At 44.4% G+C, this 21,237-nt stretch overlaps 1 protein-coding gene across 5 annotated transcripts in view; it reads left to right on the forward strand.

Moving 5' to 3' along the window:
- The window catches only part of LOC137531647 (phospholipid-transporting ATPase ID-like), a 240,948-nt gene that overhangs the window by 94,212 nt on the left and 125,499 nt on the right, over window positions 1-21,237 (forward strand). For all 5 annotated transcript variants that reach the window (XM_068251600.1, XM_068251614.1, XM_068251623.1 and 2 more), the window contains one exon: window positions 12,015-12,094. In XM_068251600.1, the coding sequence (XP_068107701.1) occupies window positions 12,052-12,094 (43 nt within the window). In that variant the 5' untranslated portion in view covers window positions 12,015-12,051. The remainder of the gene's footprint in view (window positions 1-12,014; window positions 12,095-21,237) is intronic.

A 21,237-nucleotide genomic window follows, 5' to 3' on the forward strand; every position in this document is an offset into this window, starting at 1 on the left:
AAATAAACGCACTGCGGGCAAACATGTCACCAGAAAATAAACACACTGCGGGCAAACATGTCACCAGAAAATAAACGCACTGCGGGCACACGTCACCAGAAAATAAACGCACTGTGGGCACACATGTCACCAGAAAAAAAACGCACTGCGGGCAAACATGTCACCAGAAAATAAACGCACTGCGGGCACACATGTCACCAGGAAATAAACGCACTGCGGGCACACATGTCACCAGAAAATAAACGCACTGCGGGCACACATGTCACCAGAAAAAAAACGCACTGCGGGCACACATGTCACCAGAAAATAAACTCACTGCGGGCACACGTCACCAGAAAATAAACGCACTGCGGGCACACGTCATCAGAAAAAAAACGCACTGCGGGCACACATGTCACCAGAAAATAAACGCACTGCGGGCAAACATGTCACCAGAAAATAAACGCACTGTGGGCACACATGTCACCAGAAAATAAACGCACTGCGGGCACACATGTCACCAGAAAATAAACGCACTGCGGGCACACATGTCACCAGAAAATAAACGCACTGCGGGCACACATGTCACCAGAAAATAAACGCACTGTGGGCAAACATGTCACCAGGAAATAAACGCACTGCGGGCACACATGTCACCAGAAAATAAACGCACTGCGGGCACACATGTCACCAGAAAAAAAACGCACTGCGGGCAAACATGTCACCAGAAAATAAACGCACTGCGGGCACACATGTCACCAGAAAGTAAACGCACTGCGGGCAAACATGTCACCAGAAAATAAACGCACTGCGGGCACATGTTTCACCAGAAAAAAAAACGCACTGCGGGCAAACATGTCACCAGAAAATAAACGCACTGCGGGCACACATGTCACCAGAAAATAAATGCACTGCGGGCACACATGTCACCAGAAAATAAACGCACTGCGGGCAAACATGTCACCAGAAAATAAACGCACTGCGGGCAAACATGTCACCAGAAAATAAACGCACTGCGGGCACATGTCACCAGAAAATAAACGCATTGTGGGCAAACATGTCACCAGAAAATAAACACACTGTGGGCACACCTCACCAGAAAATAAACGCACTGCGGGCAAACATGACACCAGAAAATAAACGCACTGCGGGCACACGTCACCAGAAAATAAACGCACTGCGGGCACACATGTCACCAGAAAATAAACGCACTGCGGGCACACATGTCACCAGAAAATAAACGGACTGCGGGCACACGTCACCAGAAAATAAACTCACTGCAGGCACACGTCACCAGAAAATAAACGCACTGCGGGCACACGTCACCAGAAAATAAACGCACTGTGGGCACATGTCACCAGAAAATAAACGCACTGTGGGCAAACATGTCACCAGAAAATAAACGCACTGCGGGCAAACATGTCACCAGAAAATAAACGCACTGCGGGCAAACGTCACCAGAAAATAAACGCACTGTGGGCAAACATGTCACCAGTAAATAAACGCACTGCGGGCACATGTCACCAGAAAATAAACAGACTGCGGGCACACATGTCACCAGAAAAAAACGCACTGTGGGCAAACATGTCACCAGAAAATAAACGCACAGCGGGCACATGTCACCAGAAAATAAAGGCACAGCGGGCACACATGTCACCAGAAAATAAAATCACTGCGGGCAACACCTGGGGAAAAAAGCATTTACTCGCCTGGCAGAAGACTCCTCTGCCGCGCATCTCCCCCGGACGATCCTCCTAAAGTCTCCCGCGCTGACAGGCAGAGCAGGGCTACAGCAAGATGGCGCCCGAAGCCCTGTACTGGAGACACAAATAGTCTCCAGTACAGGGCTTCGGCAGCCATCTTGCCGTAACCCTGCTCGCCTGCCGGTGTCGGAACACCGGAAGATAGTAATGAACTGGTACGGCGTCTATAGACGCTGCCAGTTCATGAAGATACAGTGGCCAGAGTCCCGAGGCCGGGACGTCCCGCTGCTAAAAGCGGGACGTTTCCTGGGACCTCATGCAGCCTGGGACAGCGGACCCCGAATCCGGGACGCGTCACTCTACCTGTTATATAAATAACTTCCTCTGGGGGGTACTTACCTTGGGAGGGGGAAGCCTCTGGATTCTATTGAGGCTCCCCCCATCCTCCTAAGCCTCAGCAATGCAGCGCTGGCAGCCCTTGAACAGCACACGTCAGTATTTGCCTCCTACGTAGGTGCAATAGTGGCTTTCCGATGGCCTCTGGCGGGAATAGCAGGGCCCGCTGTACTGCGCAAGCAACTCTCTCCACCGGAGCTCATCGGAAAGCCGCTACTGTGCCTGTGCAGGAGCGCAAATTGTAAATATTGCCTTGTGCTGCGCCTGCGCGAGCCTGACGGCGGATTTTTCGGGGGAGGCAGCGCTGGATCCCTTAGGCTGAAGAGGACGGGGGAAGCCTCTCTCCCAAGGTAAGTACCCTCTGGGGGCTCTTTTTTTTTCTTACAGATTCCCTTTAAAGGACAGCTGAAGTGAGAGGGATATGGGGGCTGCCATGTTTATTTCCTTTTAAACAATACACATTGCTTGGCTGGCCTGCTGATCCTCTGCCTCAAATAGATTTAGTCATAGACCCCGAACATGCATGCAGATCAGATATTTGACTTAAAGTGTACATGAGATGGGGGAGGGGGGAGGATTTTTACTTACCTGGGCCTTCCTTCAGCCCCCTGTAGTTTGTCTGCTCACCTGCCGTGCTCTCAGTCCACTCTGTTGTGCTGCTGACAGCGCTGTAGAGTCCACAACTCGGGTGAGTTGCAGACTACTGCACATGCCTGTTCATGCTCCCATGGCCAGCTGAGTTCGCAGTTAGAAACAGATGTTATTTCCCAAAATGCAATGAGGTTCACAGACAGCAAACTGTCAGGACCATGGTCATGACATCACACTGTGGGAGGGATTTCACCACAATATCAGCCATACAGACCTTCCTGATGATCTGTTTGAGAAAAGGTAAATATTTATCATGGGAAAGTGACATCGGCTACTGATGGGATAACGTTTAATCCTGGGTTAAAGTTCTTCTTTAAAGTAGACCTGAACTCTTGCATAAGACAGACAAGACAAATAACATTTATATTGCGCTTTTCTCCTGGCAGACTCAAAGCGCCAGAGCTGCAGCCACTAGGGCACGCTCTATAGGCAGTAGCAGTGTTAGGAAGACTTGCCAAAGGTCTCCTACTGAATAGGTGCTGGCTTACAGAACAGGCATAGCCGACATTCGAACCCTGGTCTCCTGTGTCAGAGGCAGAGCCCTTAACCATTACACCATCCAGCCACTGCTGGAAGGAAAACACACCCTGTATGTATCTAGAGAGTTTAGCCTGTTAATTCTCCCTCATCTGCGACTAATTACAACTGTAATTTGATCTCTCAGCTGTGTCAGCTGGCTGCATTGGCAGAGCAGCTAATTTGTAAACACAGGATGTTAACCCTTTGTCTGCTTCCATGAAAGACACAATGCAGATCTATTCCAGGATTTGTATCAGCTGTACCAAAGATATGTTTTTCTTTAAGCCTAGGTTCACAGTAGGACATTGCGGTGCTGTGTTATAAAGTCTTACAACGCAGCTTACCACAATGCTATGTGACGTTCACAGTGCGACGTTAGCATGGCCTTGTAACGTTTAGCATTATGGTAACGCACTACTGCGGAGCGTTACCTCTAAGCACAGCGTTATCAGTTACAGGAAAGCATACTTTTCATTGCCTGTATGCTTTATTGTACTTACTTAAGGAGGAACTCCAGCCTAAACAAACATACTGTCATTAAGTTACATTAGTTATGTTAATTAAAATAGATAGGTAATATAATCTGTTACCCACACTGTTTTAAAAGAACAGGCAAATGTTTGTGATTTCATGAGGACAGACATTTTTTTGGTTGAAAGGAGGTGACAGGGAGCATGAGCCACAGTTCCAACTGTCCTGAGTCCTGATCACCCCTCCCAGTTGCTAGGCAACGAGAACAACAGCATCAGAAATCCCATCATGCTTTGCACAGCATCAGGGGAAAAATGCCCGGGCAGTTTTCTTTGATGGGGCGGAGCTTAGCTTCTAAGCAGCTAAAAATGAGGCTTGGGTAAGAAAAACAAAGTTCTGATGCTGTGAACCTGTTAAAGAAACACCAAGCCTTTTCAGTGCTGCTGAGTAGATTTTTAGTCTGGAGGTTCACTTTAAGCAATGATAACGCAGCTTTAATCTGCGTTAATACTATTTTGTTGCGTTGCAACTTTACAATGCAACGTCCTACTGTGAACCTAGCCTAAAGGTTATTATGCTGTTGCTTATTTTTTAGAGCAGAGAGGAAGTTTAAGTCCATTTTAAAGCATATTTTTAAATAAAAATGGAATGTCAGTTTAGAGTGATGCTGAAATCTATTAAAAAATTGACGTGCGGTGAGGTTTGAATTGTAGGAAAGTGTAAACTTCAGCACATGTGAACGGTCAGGGTTATTGCGGTGTTATCAGCACCAGTTGTTATGTCAGGCTGGGGAAACAAAGTGACGTGTTGGGAAAATGATCATGTTGTTGCTGTCCGCTTTGCGTTTAGACACATATAGGTCACGTGTCAGTTTTGTGGCATGTACATTAGAGAATAAGATAAGGGGAAATAATACTCTAGTGACCTCACAAACTTCCCCTGAGTGATGATGAACATGTGAACTGCACAGTGAAGGAGATTTCCCATGAATGGTGCTCGGGGTGTAGAATAACCTGACATCAGCCTGACTGCGGCTACAGGAAGGCAATCACGGCAAAGCCAAACACAACATCAATAGCTGGGAGAAACTCAGGATGGCAACACAATGGGCCAGAATGGGTCAATGTTTTATCATGACTTGTCCTTGGCAGCAAAAGCAAACCTTCAGCGGTAAACTGAGCTACTAGGAGGCGCGACCCGTGTCCAGGGCTGAATACAGAGGGTGCATGGATCACTAAGGCCAGGGGCGTTGCTAGGATCCTAAGAGAGCCGAGGCACTTTTGGGCACTCCAGCCGAAAAATGGGTGTGACCACAACGTGGGTGTGGTCATGGGTAGAACAAAATTTACAAGAACTTAACAGCAGTCTAAGTAGGCCTGCCAAGCAAAATGTTGGATGAAGCCCCCTCTCCATCAATAAGAAAGATGCAGTATACCACATTAATAGGCAGTGAGAATCAGATACTAGGAGCTCTAGCATCTGATTTATTCTCAAACACTAAGGAGAGAAGCCTAGAAGACGTGTCTGCAGAATCTGGAGACCAAGCGGCCGAAGGTGAGTACTGCCGCCCGCTGCCTGACTCTGCCTGGGGGACATCTGGGGCACCCTAGAATAGATCCATGGCACGTGCCACTGATCTTTGGGCCTAGCGACCCCCCGACTAAGGCTGCAGGGCCGGATTTGTGGGAGGGCCACATAGGCCAGGTCTTGGGCAGTTGCTGCACAAGGAGACGGCTAGTGTTGCTGCATAAGGAACAAGACGCTGCAAATAGGGAGAAACACACAGAAGAGTGGGGGTGCTGACCACAGGAGTTGTACATAACAGAAAGGGGCTGCTATACATGGATCTTACACATGGAAGAGGGGGTGGCACATGGAATGCAAGGGGGGCTGCACATGGAGGGAGAGCCTTAAAGTACACCTGAACTATCGAAGCTGACATATTTGCTTTGTCTTTAAACAACCCAAATAACCATCCTGGTCTACAGATCCTTTGCCTCTAAAGGTAGCCATTAATGGTCCAATTTTAGCAAGCGATCGATCTTTTGATTGAATAATGTTGGTGGTGCTAATCGACAACAAACAATTTATTTATCGATCGTTTCATTGATCCGTTTTACGCGTCAAAGGGTGCTATTCACATTATATTCATTGCTATTGAAGTGCATTACTTGCAGTTCCGTGTGCGATTTGACAAGCTCACTTAAATTTTGTGTTGGCCATATTGGATACCGTTAGACTGCATCACGTCGCAGTGCAGTGCACCACCTACAGTGTGTGCGGTGCAGTCTTATGGCGATCAGCTTTCCCATGCGCTACATACAGTGCGCCACCGCCAAATGTGCGTGTTAACAGTGATAGTAAAACATACTTCTCATTGACGGTATGCTTCACTGTTTGCCATGCAATGCGCGCATAACATGCGGTGTGAATTTCCTGTTCCGTTGCATTTCTGCTCTTATTGGTAACACAACCACTGCTTTGAATCAAAAGCCTGGGACCCACTAGCAGTGCTTTTCTGAGCGCTTGTTATTATTATTATTTATTTATACTGTAAAGCGCCAACATATTCCGTGGCGCCGTACAATGTAAGAAACAAACAAGGAATACATAATGATACAGACAATGATATACATCAAATATGAACACTGATACAAGATACAGCACTGCTGATTACAGTTTGATTTAACATGATGACTAAAATGTATAAATGTCTAACAGTGTGCAAGCAATTAAATTAATAACATTCCATGACACAAAAGGGTGAGAGCCCTACCCTTGCGAGCTTACAATCTAAAGGAATGGGGTGGAAACAAGAGCTGGTGATTATAAAAGCTCTTGCTAATGTAATGCTATGTGTGTGTTCTCACTTGAGAGATGTCATTTTTCAAAAATTCCCCCTAGCATTGCATTAGCATGAGCTTTACAACTCACAAGCGCTTAGAAAAGCGCTGCTAGTGGGTTTCAAGACTAAGGCTAGTGTCACATCTAATGTGGTGCGATTCATCTGTGGCATGAGAGCCCGGGGCAGGACAATCCCACCGCACTATTTCACCTTGCACATTACCCGCGGCAAAGTGCGCTGACAGGGTAATATGCTTAGCTCCGCCCCCTGAACAGTGACTTGCTTCCTGCCAGACAGGAATTACATCACTTTTTTTCCTCTAATCGGTGCATGCGCATCGTATCGCCACAGCAACAATCGAAATAGATTGTTGCTGTGCCATAGACTCTAATACAAATGCCTGTTGTGCAGTACTGATCGGCAATGCACTGCAGAGTCTGTGTTGTCTTAAAGTGGATCCGAGATAAACTTTTACTCATTGCATAATTGTGTTCCTTTCATATAGTTTATAGGGCATTCCTCAAGCCAAATACTTTTTTTGTTTTGTTTTAATACTCTAATTCCCTATAAACTAAACCAGCCTCGCCGACAGCTCCTTTTGTGCCTTGGCACTGTAACAAGGGCTTATGGGAGCTCAGTCTGGGCAGGAGGAGGAGGAGGTTACTAGGCATTGATTTCAGAAGCATAGGGGACTGAATTTACACACAGGCAAGCTGATAGCATCTCCAGCTCTCAGCCTGTGACAATGTGACAAACAGAACATGGCTGCCCTCATTGTATCACAGGAATAAATAATCATAAACTGTTGAAGCTTTTTGCAGCTTCATATGCTTTGCCCTGCTATCTTAACTTTAGATAAGACATATTGACAAGTTACTTGTTATAGTTCGTTTTTCATCTCGGATCCAGTTTAACCACTTCCTGCCTCATCACGTCGTAGTGTGGTCAGTCTCAGAGACTAAGGCGCTTGGCTTGTTACATAACTAGTTCCAGTCACTCCTTGATTTTGCCTGATGAAGCGGGTTATACTGGCAAAACGCATCACACTTTGGAGTATATAATAAAGTGATTTTTATTTGAAATTGAGTCATTTATGGGGAGGTAAATCCACCACTACCCTCCTTACACACTTCTTTTAGTGTACAGGGAGTGCAGAATTATTAGGCAAATGAGTATTTTGACCACATCATCCTCTTTATGCATGTTGTCTTACTCCAAGCTGTATAGGCTCGAAAGCCTACTATAAATTAAGCATATTAGGTGATGTGCATCTCTGTAATGAGAAGGGGTGTGGTCTAATGACATCAACACCCTATATCAGGTGTGCATAATTATTAGGCAACTTCCTTTCCTTTGACAAAATGGGTCAAAAGAAGGACTTGACAGGCTCAGAAAAGTCAAAAATAGTGAGATATCTTGCAGAGGGATGCAGCACTCTTAAATTGCAAAGCTTCTGAAGCGTGATCATCGAACAATCAAGCGTTTCATTCAAAATAGTCAACAGGGTCGCAATAAGCATGTGGAAAAACCAAGGCGCAAAATAACTGCCCATGAACTGAGAAAAGTCAAGCGTGCAGCTGCCAAGATGCCACTTGCCACCAGTTTGGCCATATTTCAGAGCTGCAACATCACTGGAGTGCCCAAACGCACAAGGTGTGCAATGGCCAAGGTAAGAAAGGCTGAAAGACGACCACCACTGAACAAGACACACAAGCTGAAACGCCAAGACTGGGCCAAGAAATATCTCAAGACTGATTTTTCTAAGGTTTTATGGACTGATAAAATGAGAGTGAGTCTCGATGGGCCAGATGGATGGGCCCGTGGCTGGATTGGTAAAGGGCAGAGAGCTCCAGTCCGACTCAGACGCCAGCAAGGTGGAGGTGGAGTACTGGTTTGGGCTGGTATCATCAAAGATGAGCTTGTGGGGCCTTTTCGGGTTGAGGATGGAGTTGAGCTCAACTCCCAGTCCTACTGCCAGTTTCTGGAAGACACCTTCTTCAAGCAGTGGTACAGGAAGAAGTCTGCATCCTTCAATAAAAACATGATTTTCATGCAGGACAATGCTCCATCACACACGTCCAAGTACTCCACAGCGTGGCTGGCAAGAAAGGGTATAAAAGAAGAAAAACTAATGACATGGCCTCCTTCTTCACCTGATCTGAACCCCATTGAGAACCTGTGGTCCATCATAAAATGTGAGATTTACAAGGAGGGAAAACAGTACACCTCTCTGAACAGTGTCTGGGAGGCTGTGGTTGCTGCTGCACGCAATGTTGATGGTGAACAGATCAAAACACTGACAGAATCCATGGATGGCAGGCTTCTGAGTGTCCTTGCAAAGAAAGGTGGCTATATTGGTCACTGATTTGTTTTTAAATGTCAGAAATGTATATTTGTGAATGTTGAGATGTTATATTGGTTTCACTGGTAAAAATAAATAATTGAAATGGGTATATATTTGTTTCTTGGTAAGTTGCCTAATAATTATGCACAGTAATAGTCACCTGCACACACAGATATCCCCCTAAAATAGCTAAAACTAAAAACAAACTAAAAACTACTTTCAAAAATATTCAGCTTTGATATTAATGAGTTTTTTGGGTTCATTGAGAACATGGTTGTTGTTCAATAATAAAATTATTCCTCAAAAATACAACTTCCCTAACAATTCTGCACTCCCTGTATATTAATCTTCTTGGCACATCTGTAGCACTATACTATTTCATAGAGACTAATGGCCGTTGCAAGGGGGGAGCGTACCGCAACACGATGCGACGCAGTATGTGTGAAACGGGCCCGAATGTTATCAAACAGTGTATGCAACCGTCCTCTCTTCCCTCACCTCAGTCATAGGAGCTCCTGTTTGACACTAATCCCCTCACAGTCACACATCAGTTTGAAGAATGTGACTTAACTGTTCCCAGCTGTTTCCCTGTTACAGGAGACTGGCCTGCTCAGACATGTGAAGTAACAGGCTAATGCTGAGTTTGTGGCATTGTTTGATCGTGGATGCAAACAAAGAATGAGCCAGAGCTCTCACCGTCCTGCCAGAGCACAAACATGGCTTTGTTTCCATTCAAAGTATATAGATGAGGAGTGCCATTACTATATGTTGCAAAAAAGAAAAACCCATATAAATTAAAATGTTCACCTGCACAAAGCAGAAGGCTTGGTTCCCACTTGTATAGGATCATAGCAATGTTGCCTTGCATCTCTGGGTCCCCTGTTTGAATCCGCGCCACGGCACTATCTGCGCAGAGTTTGTATGTTCTACCCGTGTCCGTGTCTGTGTGGGGTTCCTCTCACATCCCAAAAACATACACATAATTTAATTGGCTTCCTTATAAAAGACTATGATAGACAGATGACTGTGGTAGGGATTCGATTCCGAGCCCCTCTGAAGACAGATAGTGACACGACTATGTACTCTGTAAAGTGCTGCGGAAGATGTCAGCACTATATAAATACATAATAATAATATGGTAGGACATTATACTAGGAATATGGTAGGGTTAGACTGTGAGCTCCTCTGAGGACAGTCAGTGACATGACTATGTACTCTGTAATGTGCTGCAGAAGATGTTAGTGCTATATAAATACATAATAATAATATGGTAGGACATTATACTAGGACTATGGTAGGGATTAGATTGTGAGCTCCTCTGAGGACAGTCAGTGACATGACTATGTACTCTGTAAAGTGCTGCAGAAGATGTCAGTGCTATATAAATACATAATAATAATAATATGGTAGGAAATTATACAAGGAATATGGTAGGATTAGATTGTGAGCTCCTCTGAGGACAGTCAGTGACATGACTATGTACTCTGTAATGTGCTGCAGAAGATGTCAGTGCTATATAAATACATAATAATAATAATATGGTAGGACATTAGACTATGACTATGGTAAATCACTGACTAATTTTACCACCTCCGTGTAGCATGAAGGGTTACCTACACAATCTCCTCTAGTATTTAATATCTGTTGACATTCATACTACATGGAGATGGTTAAACTGGTCAGTGATTGGGCAATCATAATTGAAAGTGTGTACCAGGCTGAGGTAATTTGGCAGTCTGCTTCGTGCGCTCAGAAACAGGCATTTTGGGAGATTAAATTCTTCTGTGTTTATATAGCATTTAAGGCATAACTCCGCGCAAGACTTTCCTTTTTAGATTTAGTTAAAATGGGAGGGGTCAAAAAATATTCATGTTTTTTTTTATTCGTTGTCAGTTTTCGGGTTTGGGGAACATTCCCCCTCCTGCTGTGCTTAGTATCTCTGTCACTGGGACTGGGAATGAAAAGAATGTTTTCAATGAAACCACAGGCATAAATAACAGCTTTTTCTTTATAACCAAAAAATAGTGTTTACCGAATCAATAGTCTTTTTTATTGATGTTTTTAACCCCACTAAAGTTTCTCAAGTCACCAGTCACCCAATCATGTAGACAGGAAATTCCAGACGTCTATGCAATACTAAAAGTCCCCTTTTAAAATTAAAGTGGGTTTAAACTCTAATGCCGATCATACACGGCTCGTTTTATGCGCCGATGCCGACGCATCCCCGCTCGTCCCCGCCAGCGCTTCCTTATCACCGCTCGATTCCCTGTCATTGTCCACCGGCGGGAATCGAGCGGGCGCGGGTCGAATGGCATGATCGGGCCAGCTGAATATTATCAGCTGGCCGGATCAGCTGGTCGATACACGGTACAGAAACGTACCGTGTATCCCCACCATAACATTCAATAAAAATGTGTTTTTCTACTTATTACCCATACAGTTATCATATTTTGTTTTTCTGCACAAGTAATATTGTCGGTTTACAAATTACAAGTTCCCACAGTACAGTTTGTCTGCTGTGAAAGCTGTTGTATTTTATTGCATAGCTGCTGTATTTACATATTAATGTCTATCTAGTGATCACCTCTCAGCTCTTTCTGCTCCTCAGCTCAGTACAGCTCAGTTTCATCAGTTTTGCTAATGTTTACTAAATGTATCTGACAAAGGAATGTAAACAATGCGGCAGAAAGCTTTCCGCTGAAGAACAAAGTGCTGTTTGAATGCTGTTCTGCTACAATTTTTTTTGTGGTAGTAGATTTTACGCTGTAATTAATGTTTTAGAGCAGAGAGAAAATGCTGAGTTTCATGCCACTTTCAAGTTAAACCTTTTTTCCTGGAGTTCCCCTTTAATGCACACTGTTATTCCTGACACATATTTCTCTCTGTGGTCAGCATAGGGAGGGGCTAAACCAGAATAATGTTTTGTGAATTCTTTTTTCATTGCATTCTTCCTGGCTATGTTGTCCGGCCACATACAGTTATGTTTCCACTGACATTGGCTGTAAACATGTGTAGATTGATGATGGGGGATATGCTGGGGGATGGATCAGGCTGCATGCTTGGTTCTGCCTCCGCAGCCATACTCACTTATGTTGTCTCTCCGCAGGATTTCCATGGAATTGTAGCTGGAGTCGTGCTCTGAAATGCCTCTGTTTGGACTGAACTGCGGGAGGAGGAAGGAGGAAGGTGAGTCTCTGAGAAGTGTTTGTGTATCATACAGATCTGACGGCTAGTACACACCTCCAACCTTAAATACTTTAGGACCGTAGTGATTGAAATCTACGCCCAGTTTTGGTGGCTTCCTCGCTGGCAGGTCGTAGATTTCAGTCACCGTCCGCAGCGCGCATTCGCCGTTTCTGTCGCTCCCCACCGATCACGCCACTCAAACACGACGTCTCTCGCCGCAGCTCACTGGTGTGAGCCGGTCAGGAGCCGATTTCATTGGCTCCTGGCCGTGTCTATCAATGTGAGCCGCTCACATTGGCTTACATTATAGACACAGCCAGGAGCCAATGAAAGCGGCACCTGACTGGCTCACATGACTCTGCCGTCATAGAGACGACAGAGTCTATGTCCTGAGGAACCCGGCATGCGGCGATGACGGCGGTTGTGGCGGGTATGCGCGGCAATTCGTCAGGATTCCGTCGTTCTTGTACCAGCGGTCTCTGGTCTTTAAGGGGGCAGAGACCGCTGGTACTTAAGTGGTTAAGTGGCCAATCACTGACCAATTTTACCACCTTTGTGTAGTGTGAGAGTTTACCTACACAATCTGCCCATAGTATTCGATATCTGTTGACCCTCCTGCTATATAAAAGTGGTAAAATTGGTCTGTGATTGGCCCATCATAATTGATAGTGTGTACCAGGCTCTACTTATCCTCCAGGGCCCAGTTTAGAAAAGAAACCCAGAAAGACTAGAGTTTTATACCATCTTCAATCTACGCTGTGTAGTCCCTTTACTCACAGTGGACTTAGAAGGTTAGTTCTGGGCCTTTTTTGCCACTCTTCTGTAGTGAAGTCCCTGACTAGCTCCCTCGCTCAGGTTCCCTCTAAAGGAAACCGAAGTGAGAGGGATATGGCGGCTGCCATATTTATTTCCTTTTAATCAAAACCAGTTGCCTGGCAGTCCTGCTGATCTCTTTCGCTGCAGTAGTGTCTGAATCACACACCGGAAACAAGCATGCAGCTAATCCAGTCAGACTTCAGTCAGAGCGCCTGATCTGCATGCTTGTTCAGGGGCTGTGTCTAAAAGTATTGAAGGCAGAGGATCAGCAGGACAGCCAGGCAATGTGCATTGCTTAAAAGGTAATAAATATGGCAGCTTCCATATTCCTCTTAGTTCAGGTGTGCTTTAAAAGCAGGAGTTACCGTACACCTAGAATGATAGCTTTTTATATAATCCTGAGGTTGTGTGAACACAGCTATTTTTGTTTAGCGAAATCTCTTCCAGCTGAGATACATCTTTTTCTTTTGCCCATTGTTTGTCACAGATATTCCAGTTGTGACACAAAATAGAGTTTAAATAAAAGTGGGCAAGATCCATAACTTTTCCAACCCAAATGATGTCTTTCATTTCATTTTGATTTCACTTTGTTTTTTGGTGTAAATCTTCTGGGTGACGGATATTGTGTTTCTCTATAAGGAAAATCACAGGGGTGAAAGGGCCTATGTGGGTGAAGATGCTATATGCTCTTCTCTAAGTTTGTACCACGTAAACAGGGTCGCTATGGTTAACTGATATAACCCTTCAAGCAGAGTCAGATCACCCACAAGGCCAACCTAGTCAGTTGCCCAGCCGCGACCAAATCATACTAAAAAAAAAAAAAAAAAAAAAAAACTTGCCTAAGGTCCCCGTTTCATTTTAATCAATTTCTGCCTTCAAGATCTTTGTATAAAAGCCAGTTTAGTTCTGAAGACATTTCATTATCACATCAATAAATCCAATTTTGTGATTTTGGCTAATTTTACTGTGCAGGCGTGCTTTTGACTCTTTTCATAAGGCCTCTATCACATTACATAACGCATGCTCGAACCGATTTCGTGAACGCGTTTGTGACTTGCGGCGTGACGTCAGGAAGTTGCGGTGCGACGCTGATTAAAGGCAGTAGTTCAAAGCACCGGACGTTACAAAGCTCCCAGATGTGTTACAACGTTACGCTCTGGAATGCTTTGTCTAATGTGAAAGTTAAAGAGAAACTCCGACCAAAAATTGAACTTTATCCCAATCAGTAGCTGATACCCCCTTTTACATGAGAAATCTATTCCTTTTCACAAACAGACCATCAGGGGGCGCTGTATGACTATTGTGGTGAAACCCCTCCCACAAGTAACCCCTCCCACAAGAAAAGTTCGAACTTTTGTGGGAAATAGCTGTTTACAGCTGTTTCCAGCTGCCAAAAACCATGCAGCAGCTACATCACCTGCCCACAGTAAAATGTTCACTGGAGTTCCTCTTTAACATGAAAGTCAAATAGGCGTTCATGTTACCTTTCTAAACACAGCCTAAGCGCGATCTGTCAAAATGCACGGATCAGCTCCTAGTGTGGAAGAGCCCTAAGGCCCCATTCACATTGCACGCGTTGCCGTCCGTGTTTCGGCAACACGTGCGGGAGGCAGAAACTTGCAACATCCGAAATGCATGGAGGGCACTGTCTGATGTTCACACTGCATGCGTTCCTGACCAATGACCAGTTCAGTATAGCCATCAGCCACGCAATACATGCAAAGGCAGGCGGCGTGCGTTCGTACGCGTTGCGTTCCGATCGCACGGCCATCCACGTTTGATAATGTGAACGTGGCCTAAGCCCGAGACACTTTTGCAGTGCTTCTATTCTGACCAGATAAACATTTGGCTTGACATTTTAACCACCCTAGCGTTCAATCTTTGCGGCCATGCGTCCGCGGGAGGGAAATTTTGGTTTCAAATGTGTTTTATATAGTGTAGCTAGCACTAGGCTAGCTACACATGTGCCCCAAATCCCCCGGCACTGCTTTGATCCCCTGATCGTCGCCAGCTATATTTACCTAGCCGCGATCCCGCAAGAACCGCAACTTCCCCGTACAGCTTCTGTCGTCGCTATGGCGACGATCGGACATGACGTCTGATGTCATCGACGTCATGCGCAGTCCCGATCCTCCCCATTGCGACGCCTGGAGGCTATTGGAGAGGCTGCGCCATCGCAGGTTCCGGGGAGGTACGTATAAGGGCGGCAATCCGGGGAATCAGAGGGTGCCGGCGGTGATCTGAGACAATTTTTATTTAGAAAAACTCACCCGGGGCCATGCGATCCCCTGCGGCGGTATGAGCTGAGCTCGTCCATACCGCTCAGGTATGGGTGTGTAAAAATATGGAATTCCTAGTGAAATTGTTTTGAATATAATACAGTATATGTTAGAACAATTCCCTTTATAAAAAAAAAAAAAAAAAAAAAACACTTCGGACTTTTACTTTATTTTAGCTTTCCTGATGAAGGCGATTACTCCTGAGTAGAGTTGATATTTAAGCTGTTTAGCTTCAGTAGGTGACAAAGTGTTATTACTAATTACACAAGTCCAGGTCACAGAGAACAGACACTGGATATATCCTTCTGTGGAAGTGTGAGGGGTAGCTGGCCGGTCACGGGAGACAAGTTTTTCGGGTCATTGGCCGGTCACTGACTTGCTCAAGACTTTCTGGAGAACCAGCAGTAGGACTCACTGGAAAACTGAGAAGTTCAGAGTAATGTTACCGGTAACAATAGAACAAAGAGATAATTGTAACAAAGCTATGCCTCAAGTTTAATTCCAAGTGTTAGGGGTCACTTATAGGTAACTTGGCATAATGCTTGATTTTTGGTCTGTGTACACAGGGTTTATTTTTTGTTTTGTTTTTATTAAATAGTAGCTGTTGGGAGAGAGCTGTGGGATCTAAAGATGTTTATTTAAGTAGTGGTATCACAACAAATAAAGCTCTGCGCTATCCCTCTCCCCTGTACATCTCCTCACTAGTTTCCAGATACCAACCCAACCGCAATCTCAGATCTGCAAATGACCTTGTTTTGTCCTCCTCTAGAATCTGTTCCTCACATTCATGTGTTCAAGATTTCTCACGTGCTTCACCCCTCGTCTGGAATCCCCTTTCACAACACCTCCGTCACTTTCCAACCTTTGAAATCTTTAAACTCTCCCTCAAAACTCACTTTTTTCCAGGAAGCATAAGATCTAACTTAGGCCATTCCCACTTCAACCTCTGACCATATTGTACTCCTAAATAAATTTAACCTTAAAACACACCGCCTCTATATATTTTGTATACTACCTTACCTCTGGGGGTGTGGCGGGGGGGGGGGGTGTTTATGGGTGTTTCAGGGGTGTGTCTTAAATCTCCAAAAGCTGGGAGGTATGTGGATGAAAGGACATTATAAAGTGGCCCATACACTTAACGATTTTCCCGCCGATATACAGCAGATTCGATCACTGTGATCGAATCTGCTGTGAAATCGTTGCGCAAACTCTGACAGAATGATCGATTTCCATCCGAAAACAATCGTTCCTGTCGATCCGTCCATGCAGAAGATTTTGCTCGATCGACGGCGGGTCGGTAGTGCGTCCATAGCGGCGTTCGAATGCCAGACGAACGACGCTAGCGTCTATACATTACCTGATCCGGACGGCGCCTGTCCCCTGGTCTCCGCTGTCACTTCTCTGCTGGGCTCCAGCAAGCTTCACTGAACTTCCTGTCCCGGCAGGAAGTTTAAACAGTAGAGCGCCCTATACTGTTTAAACTTCCCCGGCAAGAAGTTCAGTGAAGCTGGAGGAGCCGAGCGCGGAGAAGGAGACAGCGGAGACCAGGGGACTCGCGTCTGCCGGAGCAGGTAATGTATGCGGGAGGGCGGCGGTAGCTTCACAGATTGTGATCGGTTTCAGGCTGAAATCGATTCACAATCTGTTTGCAGTAAAGGCAGCCATATGATCCATCTCTGATCACATTCAATCAGAGAGGGATCTATCTGTTGGTCGGATCTGATGGCAAATCGACCAGTGTATGGCTACCTTATGTCAGACTATATGCTGCCAGGCAGGAACACTATTATAAAAAGCTGTAGTGTGACATTTGGTTTGCAATATATTTGAAAAGGTGCGTTGTTCATAAAATGATTACAGCTCAGTAACCTACACCCCGGAGGATATCCTTCATTTAAATAAATGTAAATCAAATAGTATAAGACACACAAAACATTCAGTTTTGAGCACCTTATAGTATTTGATTTACATTTAGCAATATATTTGCATGAGTGTCATATGAAGACAAGAAAAAAAGATGTGCAATCTTGCGTTACTTGAACACACGTGTGGTAAACAAATACAGAACTTCAGCTGCTCCTCCTAGCCGGCTGAAGGGATAGGCTGTGGCAAAAAGGTAGAAAGAAAACGGAGGAGCGCTCTGCAGTGCATTCAACTTTTTATTATAAAAATGTGCAAGATTAAAACACACTTACTAAAAAGCAGTGTTGCCTTAGCTTGTCATGGGTAAATCCCATAAATAACCTCCAGCGGGCAACCTGTTCCTCCTCTGTGGCCTCTGTGTCCACTCACTTGACAAAGGCGTGGACATGCCGACACGAGTTGTGAGGTCACTGGCATACAGACATCGACAGGAGGCACCTTGTCCACACCATCTGGGACACCCCCAGCTGCTGGCCACAGAGGAGGAACAGGTTGCCTGCTGGAGGTTATTTATGGGATTTACCCATGACAAGCTGATGCAACACTGCTTTTTAGTAAGTGTGTTTTAACCACTTTACCACCAGGGGCGTAGAAACACGTACTGCCCCTAGTGGTACCGCTGCGCTCCCGCTTGCTCGTGCACGCCACCGCCCGCTCGCCCGGAGATCAATAAACGGGAAAAACCGTTGATCTCAGCCCCCAGCTTCTATGAGAAGCAGCGCGATCATTGTGAAAAAAAAAAAAAGTTTCCCAACGTCCTCTAAGCGTACTTCCGACGCTTACAGGTCGCATGAACAAAAAAGTAATAGTAAAACTACATTCAAAAACATTTTTTATGTATAAATACCTAGTCTTACATTATAAACTCATTAACTCACACACTCCCCAATTTTATATTTTTTTGTAATAAAAAGAAAAAAAAATTACAATAAAAAAAAATACATAAATAGTTACCTTAGGGACTGAACTCTTTAAATATTTATGTCAAGAGGGTATAACACTGTTACTTTATAAACTATGGGCTTGTAATTAGGGATGGACGCAAAACTGAAAAAAATGCACCTTTATTTCCAAATCAAATATTGGCGCCAAACATTGTTATGGGGACATAATTTAAGCAGTGTAATAACCGGGACAAATGGGCAAATACCGGTACATTTCATGGGTTTTAATTATGGAGGCATGTGTTATTTTAAAACTATAATGGACGAAAACTGATTCTTCCTGTTAAAATGCATTTACAGTAAAGTAGCTCTTAGCAAAATGTAGCACCCAAAGAAAGCCTAATTGGTGGCGGAAAAAACAAGATATAGATCAGTTCATTGTGATAAGTAGTGATAAAGTTATAGACGAATGAATGGAAGGAGCGCTGAAAGGTGACAATTGCATTTTTATAATAATAAGTTGAATGCACTGCGGAGCGCTCCTCCGTTTTCTTTTTACCTTTTTGTCATATGAAGACCTCTGTTGTTAGAGAGTTAGGAGTGCGTTTTAATTGGCGCCTGGGAGGGGCGGGGCTGGGAATTCTTCATGTGTTTGTGTTTACTTGAAGTGGACGTTTCCAACACAAGATTTAGGGACTGGAAGAATGCAAATATTTACATGATGGTTTGTGAAACATGCGGTTCCAGTTCCTCCCAGTATACATGCAGGATCACGAAGGGACAGGAAACCTCAGACAGCCTTTGTTGATCCTTCCCTGTGAGAATGTCACAAGTCTTTTTTTAAGTAGTAGCGAAACAAAAACAAAAGTTTGCTTTCCTAAAACAGAAAGAATTTGCTATAATTCAGGTTGGAGTGAGCTCGAGATGTCTCCCAGGCACCACTGCTGAATATATGCAAATTAACCATTTAAGTAGTAGCAGTAGGGTATTGTACCGTGTTAGGCATCAGTAAAAGCAAGAAGTTTTATATCAGGATGATACCATTTATTGGCTAACTACAAATGAATAAGAATAAACAAGCTTTCGGCCTTGCAGCCTACGTCAGGTTTACATCCTGTTAGTTTGCAAGCTGGTGGTACAGACAGCTTATATACATGCATCAAAAGGGAAAACAGATATTTTTTTCAAGCATAAATACGTCATTAAGATGCCTTAATACAAACAGACCATCTAAATGGGGTAAGATAAGGATCCTTCAAATGACCGATTAATAGCAGAAACAAAATTTATAAATTGGTTCAAAGCTGTGCAGAAGGGTTTGAATAAGGACAACAACTTTCTATATTGGTATGAGATTGATGATATATGAACTGTCTCAGCCATTCTAGCTGAACTTGTGAACTAAGAATTTACGATACCTCTGGGTCAATCCTAACACCAGGTCTGTGAGCAATGGAGTAAACAAGGATCCTTATCTTACCCCATTTAGATGGTCTGTTTGTATTAAGGCATCTTAATGACGTATTTATGCTTGAAAAAAATATGTTTTCCCTTTTGATGTTGCATGTATATAAGCTGTCTGTACCACCAGCTTGCAAACTAACAGGATGTAAACCTGACGAAGGCTGCAAGGCCGAAAGCTTGTTTATTCTTATTCATTTGTAGTTAGCCAATAAATGGTATCATCCTGATTTAAAACTTCTTGTCTTTTTTTAAATAACCGGTCCTTCCTCTGCTGACTGATCTATAACTGACAACACACTGAGGCCTCTTGCACACTGCAAATCATAAATCCGATTTGCGATTCTGATTTTTCCCTGGCTGCTATCAATACAAGAGGAAAAAACGCATGATGCTGGATCTATTAAAAATCGGAATCGATTAAAAATCGGAATCACATATAGGGCTTGATTCACTAATTCGTGATAAATCATATCACGGCCGTGCTAGCGTTTTGCACACGTTATAACACGCGTAACTTCTGTTTGTGCACGTAAATCGTTACGCACGTTGTAACGCGCGCGCCCGTTATATGAGTTATCACAATTTAGTGAATTAAGCCCATAGTGTGCAAGAGGCCTAAAATCGGGTAAAAATCGCGAATCAGAAACGCATGTAGTGTGCAAGAGGCCTAAGGCTGGGTTCACATAGCGTGAAAGGCTGCGTTTTATGTCATGTTTTATGTTAATGTTGTGGGCTATTATTTAGTGTTTTTACTACATTTTTCCCTGCGTTTGCGATGCATTTTTCATGCGTTTTGCGTGTGTTTGAATGTGTTTGCGGTTCGCATATGCGTTTTGTATGCATTTTCCATGCATTTTTATATTTCCATTTATACAAATCACTTGGAAGACAACAGGAAGCAAAAATACAGCAAAAAAGTTTTTTGGTTTTTTTTTTAAATAACCCATGAAAAACGCATACCATTGTTTTCCCATTGACTTTCATTATGTGCGTTTTCGGAACGCATACTGTAAATCGCAGGTCTCTGCGTTTTTTTCTGCATCCCATTGACTAAAATTGCTGCATAAAATGCAGCGTTTTACGCAACGCTAGCGTTTATGCTATGTGTTCACCCAGCCTCACCTACGGCCGTGTAAAATGGCCAGCACACAGGCGTCTTGTTAATAGACATGATCAGCGGCTATTACAGGTAATTTGGGTACTGGAGGCACCCGATAAAATAGCAGAGGCCACTCGCTATACCTATGGTGGCACCCATGCTATCGGCAGTTAGGCATCGGTGGGGGTTAGGGTTAGGTATCGAGAGGGAGGGCTCATGTGAGAGTCTGATTAAGTTAGGTCAGTAATGGGCAACCTAAGGCCTGCGGGCAGCAGGCGCTATGAAGCCGCCCCTCCCACCGTCCTTAGAACAATACATGCTGAGCACGTACAAGAAAGCCAGCTCACCCTATCACACTCTCCAGCTACTATCCCCATGGTAACAGCGGCGCCGTGTGACCTGCCGACATTACATAGTAGCTTATCTCATGATGCCACTGTTGCCATGGAGATTGCCGCTGGAGGGTGTCATAGGGTGAGTTATACCCAATCCTCCCCTGCCATTTTTCCACAGGGAGGCAGGAAGAGAGTGAGCAGGCTGCAGTAGCAGTGGGCCGCATGCGAGAGGAATGTAGCCCGACCCTTACAAAGTTTGCCCACCCCTGGGTTAGGCAATAGTAAGATATCAGTAAAGATTACCAATTTTTTTACGTAGAGGAATTAAGTAGTGGAATGTTGT

This window comes from Hyperolius riggenbachi, chromosome 1, assembly GCF_040937935.1.
Source record: "Hyperolius riggenbachi isolate aHypRig1 chromosome 1, aHypRig1.pri, whole genome shotgun sequence".
NCBI classification, from domain to species: domain Eukaryota; kingdom Metazoa; phylum Chordata; class Amphibia; order Anura; family Hyperoliidae; genus Hyperolius; species Hyperolius riggenbachi.